This window comes from Prunus avium, chromosome 3, assembly GCF_965620075.1.
Source record: "Prunus avium chromosome 3, drPruAviu1.hap1.1, whole genome shotgun sequence".
NCBI classification, from domain to species: domain Eukaryota; kingdom Viridiplantae; phylum Streptophyta; class Magnoliopsida; order Rosales; family Rosaceae; genus Prunus; species Prunus avium.
Genome location: NC_142286.1, coordinates 29,992,359 through 30,007,801, shown reverse-complemented (window position 1 = coordinate 30,007,801; position 15,443 = coordinate 29,992,359). Strand labels below are relative to the sequence as shown.

General features: G+C 37.2%; 1 protein-coding gene across 1 annotated transcript; it reads left to right on the top strand.

Annotated features, from left to right (window-relative positions):
- Positions 1-821: 821 nt before the first annotated feature.
- LOC110754930 (uncharacterized) lies at positions 822-3,598 on the top strand. Its single transcript, XM_021956061.2, has 4 exons — positions 822-831; positions 1,933-2,081; positions 2,176-2,271; positions 3,037-3,598. Exons 1-4 carry the CDS (start codon positions 822-824, stop codon positions 3,496-3,498), a joined length of 717 nt encoding a protein of 238 aa, XP_021811753.2. The 3' UTR covers positions 3,499-3,598.
- Positions 3,599-15,443: the final 11,845 nt, after the last annotated feature.

Here is a 15,443-nt window from a genome sequence, read left to right as displayed (position 1 = left end):
TATGTTATGTGGGACTATCAGATTAACTATGAATTACATTCGAACTTACTTTGAAAGCTTGATTGATACAAAATTTCTGCCTTGGCACACCGTATTTAGGGTTTGTGAAGAGAAAATGAGAGTGTAGTAGGTTTCTTAGATTGAAAGAGAAGAGTAATCTAGCAATAGGGTGTGTAGATGTGCGTATAGATGTACTAGGGTTAAGTATTAAGTTGGATAACCTTTTTTGCCTTTTTACACAATAATAAAATTTAAGAGTTTAATGATTGAAGTATTGAGGTGAACAACGAAAAGTGTGGGGTTTAAATAGAAAAACTCTTTTTTTTTCCCTCAATTCAAAACAACGTTATTTTGGTCAGGGGTTCTAAAAAAAATAATAATAATACAAGTGCGCACTGTGCACAGCGAACATCACAAAAAAGGAGAGGGTTCAAAAAGAGGACTTTTGTCGAACAAGTGGCGTGCACAATTGCCTAAGCGAAGGGGCAACATTCCGGCACCTGCAACACTTGCTTTGGCGAGGGGAGGTGCAAACTGCACCTCCTTGCAACTCTGTAGGTCCGCCTCTGTGGCTACTACCTCTCCTTGTTTTTCTCATTGTTTACACTGCCATCCACACATATATATGGGTTAGGATCGAAGGACACACCAAAAACCACAGATTTTGACACACTTTCTCAACCATTAGATGATGAGTAATCCAAAGATTAGAAATGAATCTGGCATTATTATTTTTATTTTAAAAATAGTATTCATGTTGTAAAGAAAGTGGTGGAGTCCACATAAACAAAAGAAGAAAATAATATTCAAAAAACTTAATGATGATGTTGGGTAATGAAGTCCATGGGAAGCCATCCAATTTGTCTATAAATAGGCTTGCTCATTCAGTTGTAGAACACATCGATCCAAAGAGAAAATAGAGAGACAAAAATTTGAGACTGTGAGAGCTTTATCTTAGAAAAGTTATATCAGAGGAAGAAAGTTCTGTCAGTGTAAAAACCACAAGAGCAAATACAATTCTACTCCCAATATTCAGTGGTACTTTTCATACTCTGATTATTATTTTTATAACACGTTATCAGCACGATAGTCTCTCCTCTTTACTTCTAAATTTTCCCTACGCAACACTATGTGGTTATTTCTCTGTCTCCTCTCTGTCATATGTCTCCTCTCACTTTACTACTACGACAACATGCAAACTTTCTTTTTCGTATTCTCACAATTTTTATGTTGTTTCATCTATGTTTGTTTAATTTATTTTTTAGTACTGTAATTTGGAATGGTGCAGTTTTATACCCCATCTTGTTATTTTATGGTGGTGTAATTTGATTACCCATCACGTTGTAACACATATTATTGTAATAAAAATGATGGTGTAATCTTAAAACCAATCTTATTATATCTTGAATAGTGGCGCAGTTATATTGCCCACAATATATAATATGTTATATACTTCATATATATTAGGTGGTGGTTTTATCCCTGCATTTACTTTATTTACTGTATGGTGTAGGTTTATTACCTATACAACAGTATTTAATTAAAAGTGTGGCGCGGGTTTATCGTCCACACAACAGCCTTTAGCATTTACTTTATTTACTGTATGGTGTAGGTTTATTATCCATACAATAATATTTATTTAAAAGTGTGGCGCGGGATTATCGTCCACACAATTGCCTTTACTTTTTATTTATAAGTATGGACTAGATTAGTGCCCATACCAGCACATTTATTTTATTGCACATTTACTTTTATTTAAAGTATGGTGCAGAATTAACGTCCATACAACAAATAATTTACTTTATGAATTTACTTTATCGCACGTTTACTTTTATTTAAAGTGTGGTGCAGGTTTATTGTCTATACCAACAAATTTATTTATAGCATTTTATTTTTATCATCAGTTAGTACATGAATAATGAGGGCTTGAAGTTCCTCAAACAATTAAAGGGCCTGAAGTTCCTATTAAGAAATGGCTTAATGTCCCAAATCCCGAGCATGAAGTTTCGGGTAAAAAGAAAGAGTTTGATCATACAGGGGGGTCACGTCCTTTCCTAAAACATATGGAAGCTGCTAGAGAGGTTTATAATTTTTGGTCACTTTAAATCTTTATTTATTTATTATATTGTAATAATTTCAAGTATTTCTCATTTTCTTTTTGTTGGGAAAATGTAGAAGGGTGAAAATCCTACATACATTAGCAATTGGAACAACATGCATATTCTTAAGGGTAAGAGCATGTGGATCAATGAGGCTGCTGAAATTAAAGGGGTAAGGAATGCATAAACCTGCTGACAATTAACTATTGACTTGCATAATCTGCAATCCAAAAAATCAGCTGATTGGTCATGCAAGTTTTTGACGACCCATTATTTTAGATGCTAATTGTGTACTTTGGTTTTAGCATCATATAAAGGCTTTATCCATTACAAATAGAACTAATTAATTAGAAACACAATGAAGATATGTGTCTGAGTTTTCTAAATTTTCCATGATCTTATATATTGACGACCAAAAAAAGGGCATGCTAAGATTGTTTTGAAACAGAGCTGCTGCAGTTGTACTTCTATTCCTCTTTGGAGGCCCAATTCCAAACACCTATAAAACAAATTCAGTTCTAATAACCCGTTGTGCTCTTAGAAGTTAAAATTTAGGCCCAATTATAAGGGGACCATGTTGCTGGGCAAATATTTATAATCCCTGTTTTTGGAAGTTTCTTGTTTGTATTGTTGTTGCTTTCAGGAGATGCAGAAAAAGATCTTATAAGATCTGTGAGTATTTTCAAACTTTCTGCAATCTGCATATTCAAAGAGATCTATTCCATTTTTTATATGCCTTTTCCTTTTATTATTTTCTTCAAGTTGAATTTTTTTTGTTTTTGTTTTGTGACTGTTTGATTAGGATAATTGGCATTGCTAGTTTATGAACACAATTGGTCGTACTGGCATCCCATTTACTTCATTATTTTTATGCATTTATATATATATATATATATATATATATATATTGACATCTTTATTTTGTTTCTTTTTGTAGAAGAAGATGAATGAAGAGTATGAGAAGGCCAAGCAACAAGTGGCAGAGAGTTCAGGAACTCCACTAGATCAAGTCACACTCCCTATCCCACAACAATTAGAGATCATGACTGTAGAACTTGGGGTTGCAAAGGGCAAGAGGATTCGAGGCTTGGGCTCTAGTCTCCGAGTGGAGAGTTCGCATAGTGGTGGAGTTGCCTCTTCTTTTGCTACACAGCAAAAGGTTGAGGAACTTCAAGGCACAGTTGGTGAGTTGAAAGGCACAGTAAGTGAGCTTCAGGGCACAGTGGGTAAACTTTTGGATGTCATTGAGTGGATGCGAACCCATGATGGTCCTCTACCTTCACATATAGGTGTTCCGTCCTCGCATGTTGGTGATTCTCCTTGTGATGATGATCAAGGTAATAGTGGTGGTTCACGTAATGTTTATGAGGATCTTAATGATATTGGAAATAGTCATTAGGTTGTGTGTACATACTTGATGGTTTTTGTATCTAGCCTAACTTGGGGGTTCTAGGGGCTTTGTATCTAGCTACTTGATGGTTTTTTTTATGTAGCATACCTTGGGGGTTTTGGTATCTAGCATACATTGATGTGTGCTTAAACTAGTATCTTTTGAATAGTAATTATGCTATTCCTATTAATTTCATCTATTTACTGTTTTTCAAAAACTTTCTAAATAATATTCTGTTACAAAGCTTGAAATATAAATAATTTTAAAAAAAAAAAAATCAATATACTTTTTGGCGACGAATTAGATTTCATCGCTCAATCTGGCAATACCAATATCTATAGTTTTGGCGACCAATCTGTTTCGTCGCCCATTCTGAAAAAACCAAAACGAACTAGCATATGCGACAAATAAACAAACCTCTTTCACGACCAAATATTCGTCGCCGAAATATTCAGGCGACCAAACATTTATTCAATCGCCAAATAATTCCATGTTCGCGCGAATTTTTGGTATTTTGGCGGCAACACTCTCTCTATATGCGACCAACTTTGAGCTGTTTAGCGACAAAAAGTTTGGTTGCTAAAATATTTTAACGACGAAATTAGGTTTCGTCGCATGGTACTTTTAGCCACGAGCTTTGAACGACGACCTTCGCGACCAAAAATATTCGTCGCTAATTACCTTTGGCGACGAAATTTGGTGTTATAGCAACCATCTTGTTTCGTCGCTAAAAGGGATTTTCCTTGTAGTGTAGTTTTCTCAAGCATATCCTCCTCAGAGATATTTTCACCACATAATTTCATCAGGTAGGTGATTCTGTGCATTGCTGAGTTGTAATCAGGCATTGACTTGAAATCTTGGAATCTCAAGTGTGTCCACTCATATCTGGCTCTTGGGAGGGTCACCGTCTTCTGGTGATTGTATCTTTCGCATAAGGCTTTCCACATAACCAATGGTTCATTAACAACCATGTATTCACTTTTCAGCGCTTCGTGAATGTGATGGCAAAGAAAAATCATAGCCTTTGCGTTTTCTTCAGGTGATGCATCACTTCCATCTACAATTGTTTATCTAAGGCCATTAGCTCGCAGATGGATCTTGGCATCCAGGATCCATGATAGATAGTTGTTCCCAGAAATGTCCAAGATAGCAAATTCCAGTTTTGCCAAGTTTGCCATCTTCAAAGAAAATGAGATGCATCAGAATTTGCAATAATATTCAGGCTTAATATATTTTTGAACTTCAGGCCAAAAATATCTTGCTGAGAACAGAAAAAAGAAAGAGTTTGATCATACAGGGGGGTCACGTCCTTTCCTAAAACATATTAAATCTATTATTTAATTTCTAAAAAGAAAATTTTAAAAAATTAATTTAACCTAAACATCCTAATTTTATATTTAATTTTTTGTAAAAGACCTCTCCCGACGAAATTGCGTCGGCACAAGTCTCTGACACCTCTCCCGACGAAATTTCGTCGGCGTAGGTTATTTTGTCGGGAGAAACCTAATCCGACAAGTATTTGCCGGCATAGACCTATCCCGACGAAATTTCGTCGGGAGAAGTGTTTACGTTATTTTTTAAATTTTTTAAAGAAAAAATACGAAATTAGTTTCTTTAAAATATAGTCTTATACATATATACATATGTATGTACGTATTTTTCAATAATACATTCGTATTCTACACACGTCAACTATTTTTTTAATAAGCAAACGTACAATAGTCGTATTGTACATGTACATACATATTTCTAATGCCTAATACACATATTTTTTACAAACTTTTTAGTAATTCTCACAAAGTTCACGTATTATACAAATAATTCTCACATACTATTAAATACGAATAATAGATGTTATAAAAATTATACTAAAATATTGTATAGTGACTTATTAATATCTACTTTGGATATGTTGAAACTAGCAAATTAATATCTATAAAGTACAAGCTAATGAAACTTGGAGGGTCCTCTTTTCTTTTTTTAATTTATATATTAAATAGTATAGATAGACCTTTTAGAATAGTATAGCCGTGCGGCAATACTACAATTTTTTTTTTTCTTCCAAAAATAGTATAGTGACACGTGGCGTCTAATCGCTGGAGGGCCCTTTTAATATAAATTTTTTATGAAATTTAAAAAAAGAATTAAAAAAAAATAGTACAGCCGGGCGGCTATACTCTGTGTTTTTCAAAAGTTGAATTGTATTGACACGTGGCACCTAATGATTGGGGTCCACTTTTTTTATACATATAAAATAGTACAGCCGCACGGCTATACTCAGTTTTATAAATTTTTTTAAAAACGAACAGCCGCACGGCTATACTATTTTACGAACCCTTTAAGTAGCATAATATGTATTTCTCTTTTTTTAATTACTTTGATTAGTAATTATGTTTTAGTTATTATTTACTTAGTGAATATTAAAGGAAAAAAAGAAAAAGAACAATTGAATTTCTATTTATTAAGTAATATAATTCATGAAATGAATTAAAATATTTAATACTAATTATTCACTAAATAAATAATAATTAAAACATAATTACTAATTTAAATAATTAAATCAGTCAAATCTATTATTTAATTTCTAAAAAGAAAATTTTAAAAAATTAATTTAACCTAAACATCCTAATTTTATATTTAATTTTTTGTAAAAGACCTCTCCCGACGCAATTTCGTCGGCACAAGTCTCTTACACCTCTCCCGACGAAATTTCGTCGGCGTAGGTTATTTTGTCGGGAGAAACCTAATCCAACAAGTATTTGCCGGCATAGACCTATCCCGACGAAATTTCGTCGGGAGAAGTGTTTACGTTATTTTTTAAATTTTTTAAAGAAAAAATACGAAATTAGTTTCTTTAAAATATAGTCTTATACATATATACATATGTATGTACGTATTTTTCAATAATACATTCGTATTCTACACACGTCAACTATTTTTTTAATAAGCAAACGTACAATAGTCGTATTGTACATGTACATACGTATTTCTAATGCTTAATACACATATTTGTTTACAAACGTTTTAGTAATTCTCACAAAGTTCACGTATTATACAAATAATTCTCACATACTATTAAATACGAATAATAGATGTTATAAAAATTATACTAAAATATTGTATAGTGATTTATTAATATCTACTTTGGATATGTTGAAACTAGCAAATTAATATCTATAAAGTACAAGCTAATGAAACTTGGAGGGTCCTCTTTTCTTTTTTTAATTTATATATTAAATAGTATATATAGACCTTTTAGAATAGTATAGCCGTGCGGCAATACTACGATTTTTTTTTTTTCTTCCAAAAATAGTATAGTGACACGTGGCGTCTAATCGCTGGAGCCTGGAGGGCCCTTTTAATATAAATTTTTTATGAAATTTTAAAAAAGAATTTTAAAAAAATAGTACAGCCGGTCGGCTATACTCTGTGTTTTTTAAAAGTTGAATTGTATTGACACGTGGCGCCTAATGATTGGGGTCCTCTTTTTTTATACATATAAAATAGTACAGCCGCACGGCTATACTCAGTTTTATAAAAATTTTTAAAACAGTACAGCCGCGCGGCTATACTATTTTACGAACCCTTTAAGTAGCATAATATGTATTTCTCTTTTTTTAATTACTTTGATTAGTAATTATGTTTTAGTTATTATTTACTTAGTGAATATTAAAGGAAAAAAAGAAAAAGAACAATTGAATTTCTATTTATTAAGTAATATAATTCATGAAATGAATTAAAATATTTAATACTAATTCTTCACTAAATAAATAATAATTTCGTCGGGAGAAGTGTTTACGTTATTTTTTAAATTTTTTAAATAAAAAATACGAAATTAGTTTCTTTAAAATATAGTCTTATACATATATACATATGTATGTACGTATTTTTCAATAATACATTCGTATTCTACACACGTCAACTATTTTTTTAATAAGCAAACGTACAATAGTCGTATTGTACATGTACATACGTATTTCTAATGCTTAATACACATATTTTTTTACAAACTTTTAGTAATTCTCACAAAGTTCACGTATTATACAAATAATTCTCACATACTATTAAATACGAATAATAGATGTTATAAAAATTATACTAAAATATTGTATAGTGACTTATTCATATCTACTTTGGATATGTTGAAACTAGCAAATTAATATCTATAAAGTACAAGCTAATGAAACTTGGAGGGTCCTCTTTTCTTTTTTTAATTTATATATTAAATAGTATAGATAGACCTTTTAGAATAGTATAGCCGTGCGGCAATACTACGATTTTTTTTTTCTTCCAAAAATAGTATAGTGACACGTGGCGTCTAATCGCTCGAGGGCCCTTTTAATATAAATTTTTTATGAAATTTAAAAAAAAAATTAAAAAAAAATAGTACAGCCGGGCGGCTATACTCCGTGTTTTTTTTAAAAGTTGAATTGTATTGACACGTGGCGCCTAATGATTGGGGTCCTCTTTTTTATACATATAAAATAGTACAGCCGCACGGCTATACTCAGTTTTATAAATTTTTTTAAAACAGTACAGCCGCGCGGCTATACTATTTTACGAACCCTTTAAGTAGCATAATATGTATTTCTCTTTTTTTAATTACTTTGATTAGTAATTATGTTTTAGTTATTATTTACTTAGTGAATATTAAAGGAAAAAAAGAAAAAGAACAATTGAATTTCTATTTATTAAGTAATATAATTCATGAAATGAATTAAAATATTTAATACTAATTATTCACTAAATAAATAATAATTAAAACATAATTACTAATTTAACTAATTAAATCAGTCAAATCTATTATTTAATTTCTAAAAAGAAAATTTTAAAAAATTAATTTAACCTAAACATCCTAATTTTATATTTAATTTTTTGTAAAAGACCTCTCCCGACGAAATTTCGTCGGCACAAGTCTCTTACACCTCTCCCGACGAACTTTCGTCGGCGTAGGTTATTTTGTCGGGAGAAACCTAATCCGACAAGTATTTGCCGGCATAGACCTATCCCGACGAAATGTCGTCGGGAGAAGTGTTTACGTTATTTTTTAAATTTTTTAAAGAAAAAATACGAAATTAGTTTCTTTAAAATATAGTCTTACACATATATACATATGTATGTACGTATTTTTCAATAATACATTCGTATTCTACACACGTCAACTATTTTTTTAATAAGCAAACGTACAATAGTCGTATTGTACATGTACATACGTATTTCTAATGCTTAATACACATATTTGTTTACAAACTTTTTAGTAATTCTCACAAAGTTCACGTATTATACAAATAATTCTCACATACTATTAAATACGAATAATAGATGTTATAAAAATTATACTAAAATATTGTATAGTGACTTATTAATATCTACTTTGGATATGTTGAAACTAGCAAATTAATATCTATAAAGTACAAGCTAATGAAACTTGGAGGGTCCTCTTTTCTTTTTTTAATTTATATATTAAATAGTATAGATAGACCTTTTAGAATAGTATAGCCGTTCGGCAATACTACGATTTTTTTTTTCTTCCAAAAATAGTATAGTGACACGTGGCGTCTAATCGCTCGAGGGCCCTTTTAATATAAATTTTTTATGAAATTTAAAAAAAAAATTAAAAAAAAATAGTACAGCAGGGCGGCTATACTCCGTGTCTTTTTTAAAAGTTGAATTGTATTGACACGTGGCGCCTAATGATTGGGGTCCTCTTTTTTATACATATAAAATAGTACCGCCGCACGGCTATACTCAGTTTTATAAATTTTTTTAAAAAAGTACAGCCGCGCGGCTATACTATTTTACGAACCCTTTAAGTAGCATAATATGTATTTCTCTTTTTTTAATTACTTTGATTAGTAATTATGTTTTAGTTATTATTTACTTAGTGAATATTAAAGGAAAAAAAGAAAAAGAACAATTGAATTTCTATTTATTAAGTAATATAATTCATGAAATGAATTAAAATATTTAATACTAATTATTCACTAAATAAATAATAATTAAAACATAATTACTAATTTAACTAATTAAATCAGTCAAATCTATTATTTAATTTCTAAAAAGAAAATTTTAAAAAATTAATTTAACCTAAACATCCTAATTTTATATTTAATTTTTTGTAAAAGACCTCTCCCGACGAAATTTCGTCGGCACAAGTCTCTTACACCCCTCCCGACGAAATTTCGTCGGCGTAGGTTATTTTGTCGGGAGAAACCTAATCCGACAAGTATTTGCCGGCATAGACCTATCCCGACGAAATTTCGTCGGGAGAAGTGTTTACGTTATTTTTTAAATTTTTTAAAGAAAAAATACGAAATTAGTTTCTTTAAAATATAGTCTTACACATATATACATATGTATGTACGTATTTTTCAATAATACATTCGTATTCTACACACGTCAACTATTTTTTTAATAAGCAAACGTACAATAGTCGTATTGTACATGTACATACGTATTTCTAATGCTTAATACACATATTTGTTTACAAACTTTTTAGTAATTCTCACAAAGTTCACGTATTATACAAATAATTCTCACATACTATTAAATACGAATAATAGATGTTATAAAAATTATACTAAAATATTGTATAGTGACTTATTAATATCTACTTTGGATATGTTGAAACTAGCAAATTAATATCTATAAAGTACAAGCTAATGAAACTTGGAGGGTCCTCTTTTCTTTTTTTAATTTATATATTAAATAGTATAGATAGACCTTTTAGAATAGTATAGCCGTTCGGCAATACTACGATTTTTTTTTTCTTCCAAAAATAGTATAGTGACACGTGGCGTCTAATCGCTCGAGGGCCCTTTTAATATAAATTTTTTACGAAATTTAAAAAAAAAATTAAAAAAAAATAGTACAGCCGGGCGGCTATACTCCGTGTTTTTTTTAAAAGTTGAATTGTATTGACACGTGGCGCCTAATGATTGGGTCCTCTTTTTTATACATATAAAATAGTACAGCCGCACGGCTATACTCAGTTTTATAAATTTTTTTAAAAAAGTACAGCCGCGCGGCTATACTATTTTACGAACCCTTTAAGTAGCATAATATGTATTTCTCTTTTTTTAATTACTTTGATTAGTAATTATGTTTTAGTTATTATTTACTTAGTGAATATTAAAGGAAAAAAAGAAAAAGAACAATTGAATTTCTATTTATTAAGTAATATAATTCATGAAATGAATTAAAATATTTAATACTAATTATTCACTAAATAAATAATAATTAAAACATAATTACTAATTTAACTAATTAAATCAGTCAAATCTATTTGTTTGTACCATATCTGACCCTCCACTCATACAACGACACGTGGATCAGAGAAGCTCACCCAAGTACCCAAGGCCTCGAACAATCGGCATCGGCTACCGATGACATTGTCTCAAAGCTGCAAACAACCGATACAGGCCCAGCTCGTCTACAATCGGCACCCCATACCGATTGTACATAATCAGCCTTGAAGCACCCGCCCGAAATATCTAAGGACTCGTGTCAACCTCACAGGGCCCTCCCCCGAGTCCCACATCGGAAATGAACACCACAAGCATCCCAAATGCCCTCTATAAATACACCCCTTCACCATCAACAAAGGGGTAAGACTTTTCAGCTTGACTTTTATACTTCTATATGGTCAACAGCAAGAGCTCTTAAAACAACAAACTTACTTCGGCATCGGAGGGTCTTAGGCTGGTTCCACACCGGTTCCATAGACCTTACGAGTCCCGACTTCTTTCTATTCAGGATCGGCATCCAAGGACAGGAAGAATCGGCATCCAACATCCAATCGATCTCTCGATCGTCCATCCCACTTGTAAGTTGCACTCATCTCTATCTGTTCAGATTTAGCGCCAACAGATTGGCGCCGTCTGTGGGAAACGACACAAAACGCTATGTCGTTCTCCTTCACGAGTGCTCTCGGCACCCTTTTGAGCCATGCCCTCGGCACCTCCTACAATCGGCCTACGGCGCCCTTGCATCATTCGGCGTGTGCGATGTCTTCACATCCCCCCAATGATTCGGTATCTGCCTTCGGCGCCCTTGCATCATTCGGCGTGTGCGATGTCTTCACATCCCCCCAATGATTCGGTATCTGCCTTCGGCGCCCTTGCATCATTCGGCGCGTGCGATGTCTTCACATCCCCCAATGATTCGGTATCTGCCTTCGGCCTTCGGCGCCCTTGCATCATTCGGCGCGTGCGATGTCTTCACATCCCCCAATGATTCGGTATCTGCCTTCGGCCTACGGCGCCCTTGCATCATTCGGCGTGTGCGATGTCTTCACATCCCCCCAATGATTCGGTATCTGCCTTCGGCCTTCGGCGCCCCTGCATCATTCGGCGCGTGCGATGTCTTCACATCCCCCCAATGATTCGGTATCTGCCTTCGGCCTACAGCGCCCTAGCATCATTCGGCGCGTGCGATGTCTTCACATCCCCCCAATGATTCGGCATCTGCCATCGGCCTTCGGCACCCTTGCATCATTCGGCGTGTGCGATGTCTTCACATCCCCCCAATGATTCGGTATCTGCCTTCGGCGCCCTTGCATCATTCGGCGCGTGCGATGTCTTCACATCCCCCAATGATTCGGTATCTGCCTTCGGCCTTCGGCGCCCTTGCATCATTCGGCGCGTGCGATGTCTTCACATCCCCCAATGATTCGGTATCTGCCTTCGGCCTACGGCGCCCTTGCATCATTCGGCGTGTGCGATGTCTTCACATCCCCCCAATGATTCGGTATCTGCCTTCGGCCTTCGGCGCCCCTGCATCATTCGGCGCGTGCGATGTCTTCACATCCCCCCAATGATTCGGTATCTGCCTTCGGCCTACGGCGCCCTTGCATCATTCGGCGTGTGCGATGTCTTCACATCCCCCCAATGATTCGGTATCTGCCTTCGGCCTTCGGCGCCCCTGCATCATTCGGCGCGTGCGATGTCTTCACATCCCCCCAATGATTCGGTATCTGCCTTCGGCCTACAGCGCCCTAGCATCATTCGGCGCGTGCGATGTCTTCACATCCCCCCAATGATTCGGCATCTGCCATCGGCCTTCGGCACCCTTGCATCATTCGGCGTGTGCGATGTCTTCACATCCCCCCAATGATTCGGTATCTGCCTTCGGCGCCCTTGCATCATTCGGCGCGTGCGATGTCTTCACATCCCCCAATGATTCGGTATCTGCCTTCGGCCTTCGGCGCCCTTGCATCATTCGGCGCGTGCGATGTCTTCACATCCCCCAATGATTCGGTATCTGCCTTCGGCCTACGGCGCCCTTGCATCATTCGGCGTGTGCGATGTCTTCACATCCCCCCAATGATTCGGTATCTGCCTTCGGCCTACGGCGCCCTTGCATCATTCGGCGTGTGCGATGTCTTCACATCCCCCCAATGATTCGGTATCTGCCTTCGGCCTTCGGCGCCCCTGCATCATTCGGCGCGTGCGATGTCTTCACATCCCCCCAATGATTCGGTATCTGCCTTCGGCCTACAGCGCCCTAGCATCATTCGGCGCGTGCGATGTCTTCACATCCCCCCAATGATTCGGCATCTGCCATCGGCCTTCGGCACCCCTTGCATCATTCGGCGTGTGTGATGTCTTCACGTCCCCTCAATGATTCAGCATTCGGCCATTGGCATCAACCTTCGGCATCAGCCATCAGCCTTCAGCCATGCCGAACGGCACCTTCCAAGAGACACTTCTCCATTACGGCGCCATCAGCCTTCGGCCATCGGCATCAGCCTTCGGCCACCAGCCTTACCATGCTGGAGCAACCATGAATGCTAAAGCAGCGACATGTAGAAGATAAATCCTTGCAATATAATATTAAGAAGAAGAAGAAACACATGGGCCACCCTATCTTTTCTTGACATGCCTTACCGTTCGGCATATTCCTTGGAAAGCATTATTGGAGAAACTTATTATTCTTTGGGTCAAGAAAAGCCACGTGCATTATTTCCAAGAGATAAAAGCACATTTTCTTATCTTATACTTTAATATATTTATAAGCATGGGATTCAATCATTCCATATATTATTCAAGTGGCTGACATAAAACATGGGCTCAATCGGTGACCCAGTCACCTTCCATTCTTCTTATTTTAATATTATTTTGTCCTATTGGCTATATAGGAAAAGCCAATCAGAAAGTGACTCAGTTTGCATGGCTTGCATGGCTTGCGTGACCAATCGTACTGTACGGCCCCTATGCCCACAAAACCGTCTGCTTCAGACAGCTCAAAAACCAAGAGGTACCGTTCGGCAACCCATGTCAATCAATTGCTCAAGATAAGCAAGAAGTCCAAGTCAAGACAATGGAGACCACCTACATACCGTTCGGTAGCCTTTCCTTATCGACCCACTGGGGGACTTGGCCCTTTATCTGTCGATTGGAAGCTTTTGATTGCTACCGTATCTTTTTGTATTCTACACATTGCTTGGGAATGCTCGGACTCTCATGCCCATCAAATTTGGAAAATCTTTCAAAGGGAACCAAACGGCACCCAAGCCCAACGTGCATATCGGAGATGACAATTACTGATCGGCATCCATGTCAGTGATTCCTTCAAGGCACCCAAAGACCCAAGTCAAGGATGAAATCATCATTAGCATAACCAGCTGCCGTTCGGCACCACCCATGCTCAAACAAACACAAAGCTCCGCTGATCCACCGTGTTGGGCACCCAAGTGCTGAAGCCAATTGCCAAACAGCAATCAAATAAAAAAGTAAAATGCAAGGCACTCCAGACTTTCTACGAATTGCCGTTTGGCACCTTCCTTGGAAAGCTTTATTGGAGGAAAGTCCACGTTGCATACTTTACTAAAGAGACATGGTGAAAATCAAAATGATAACCACCAAAAAGTCACTCAGCATGCAACTACATCCAAGCTGAGAGAATCCTACCGTACGGCAGCATGCAAAACAATTGATAAAGATATCTAATCCTAGATAGTCTCCTCATCGGCAACACTCACACATATGGGTCAAAGCAAATCTGATGCCAACTCTCCACTCCATCTATCCCTTACCGTGTGGAGTCAAGATAATTTGGTCAAGAGGCACGGGTAGATCATTACCAAACGGTAACCTCTCTTATCACCCTGCCTTTGGAGTTCGGAAGAGACAAGTGCCGAACGTCAATGTTAAAATCCTCAATGGGAATGCGGCATAAGAAGAGCCCCATTGCATGGATGACTCCACAAAAAAATCTGCCAGTCTCTCTATGCCGAACGGCATCCCAGTGTTCTCAAAAAATTGGCAATAGCCATCATGCGATGTGATCGATGCCTTCGGCACCCCACCATCATGCGGCGCGAGCGATGCCTTCGGCACCCCACCATCATGCGACGCGAGCGATGCCTTCGGCAACACGTCAGCATTCGGCGCGAGCGATGCCTTCGGCACCCCGCCATCATGCGACGCGAGCGTTGCCTTCGGCACCCCGTCAGCATTCGGCGCGAGCGATGCCTTCGGCACCCCACCATTATGCGACGCGAGCGATGCCTTCGGCAACACGACAGCATTCGGCGCGAGCGATGCCTTCGGCACCCTGCCATCATGCGATGTGATCGTTGCCTTTGGCACCCCGTCAGCATTCGGCGCGAGCGATGCCTTCGGCACCCCACCATCATGCGGCGCGAGCGATGCCTTCGGCACCCCGCCATCATGCGACGCGAGCGTTGCCTTCGGCACCCCGTCAGCATTCGGCGCGAGCGATGCCTTCGGCACCCCGCCATCATACGACGCGAGCGTTACCTTCGGCACCCTTGCATCATTCAATGCGTGCGATGTCTTCACATCCCCCCAATGATTCAGCATCATGCTTCGGCCATCAGCATTAGCTTCAGCCATGCCGAACGGCACCTTCTAGGAGACACTTCTCCAGCGCCTTTTCTCAAAGCCATCAGCTTCGGCCATCAGCCTTCGGCCATCAGCTTCAGCCTTCGG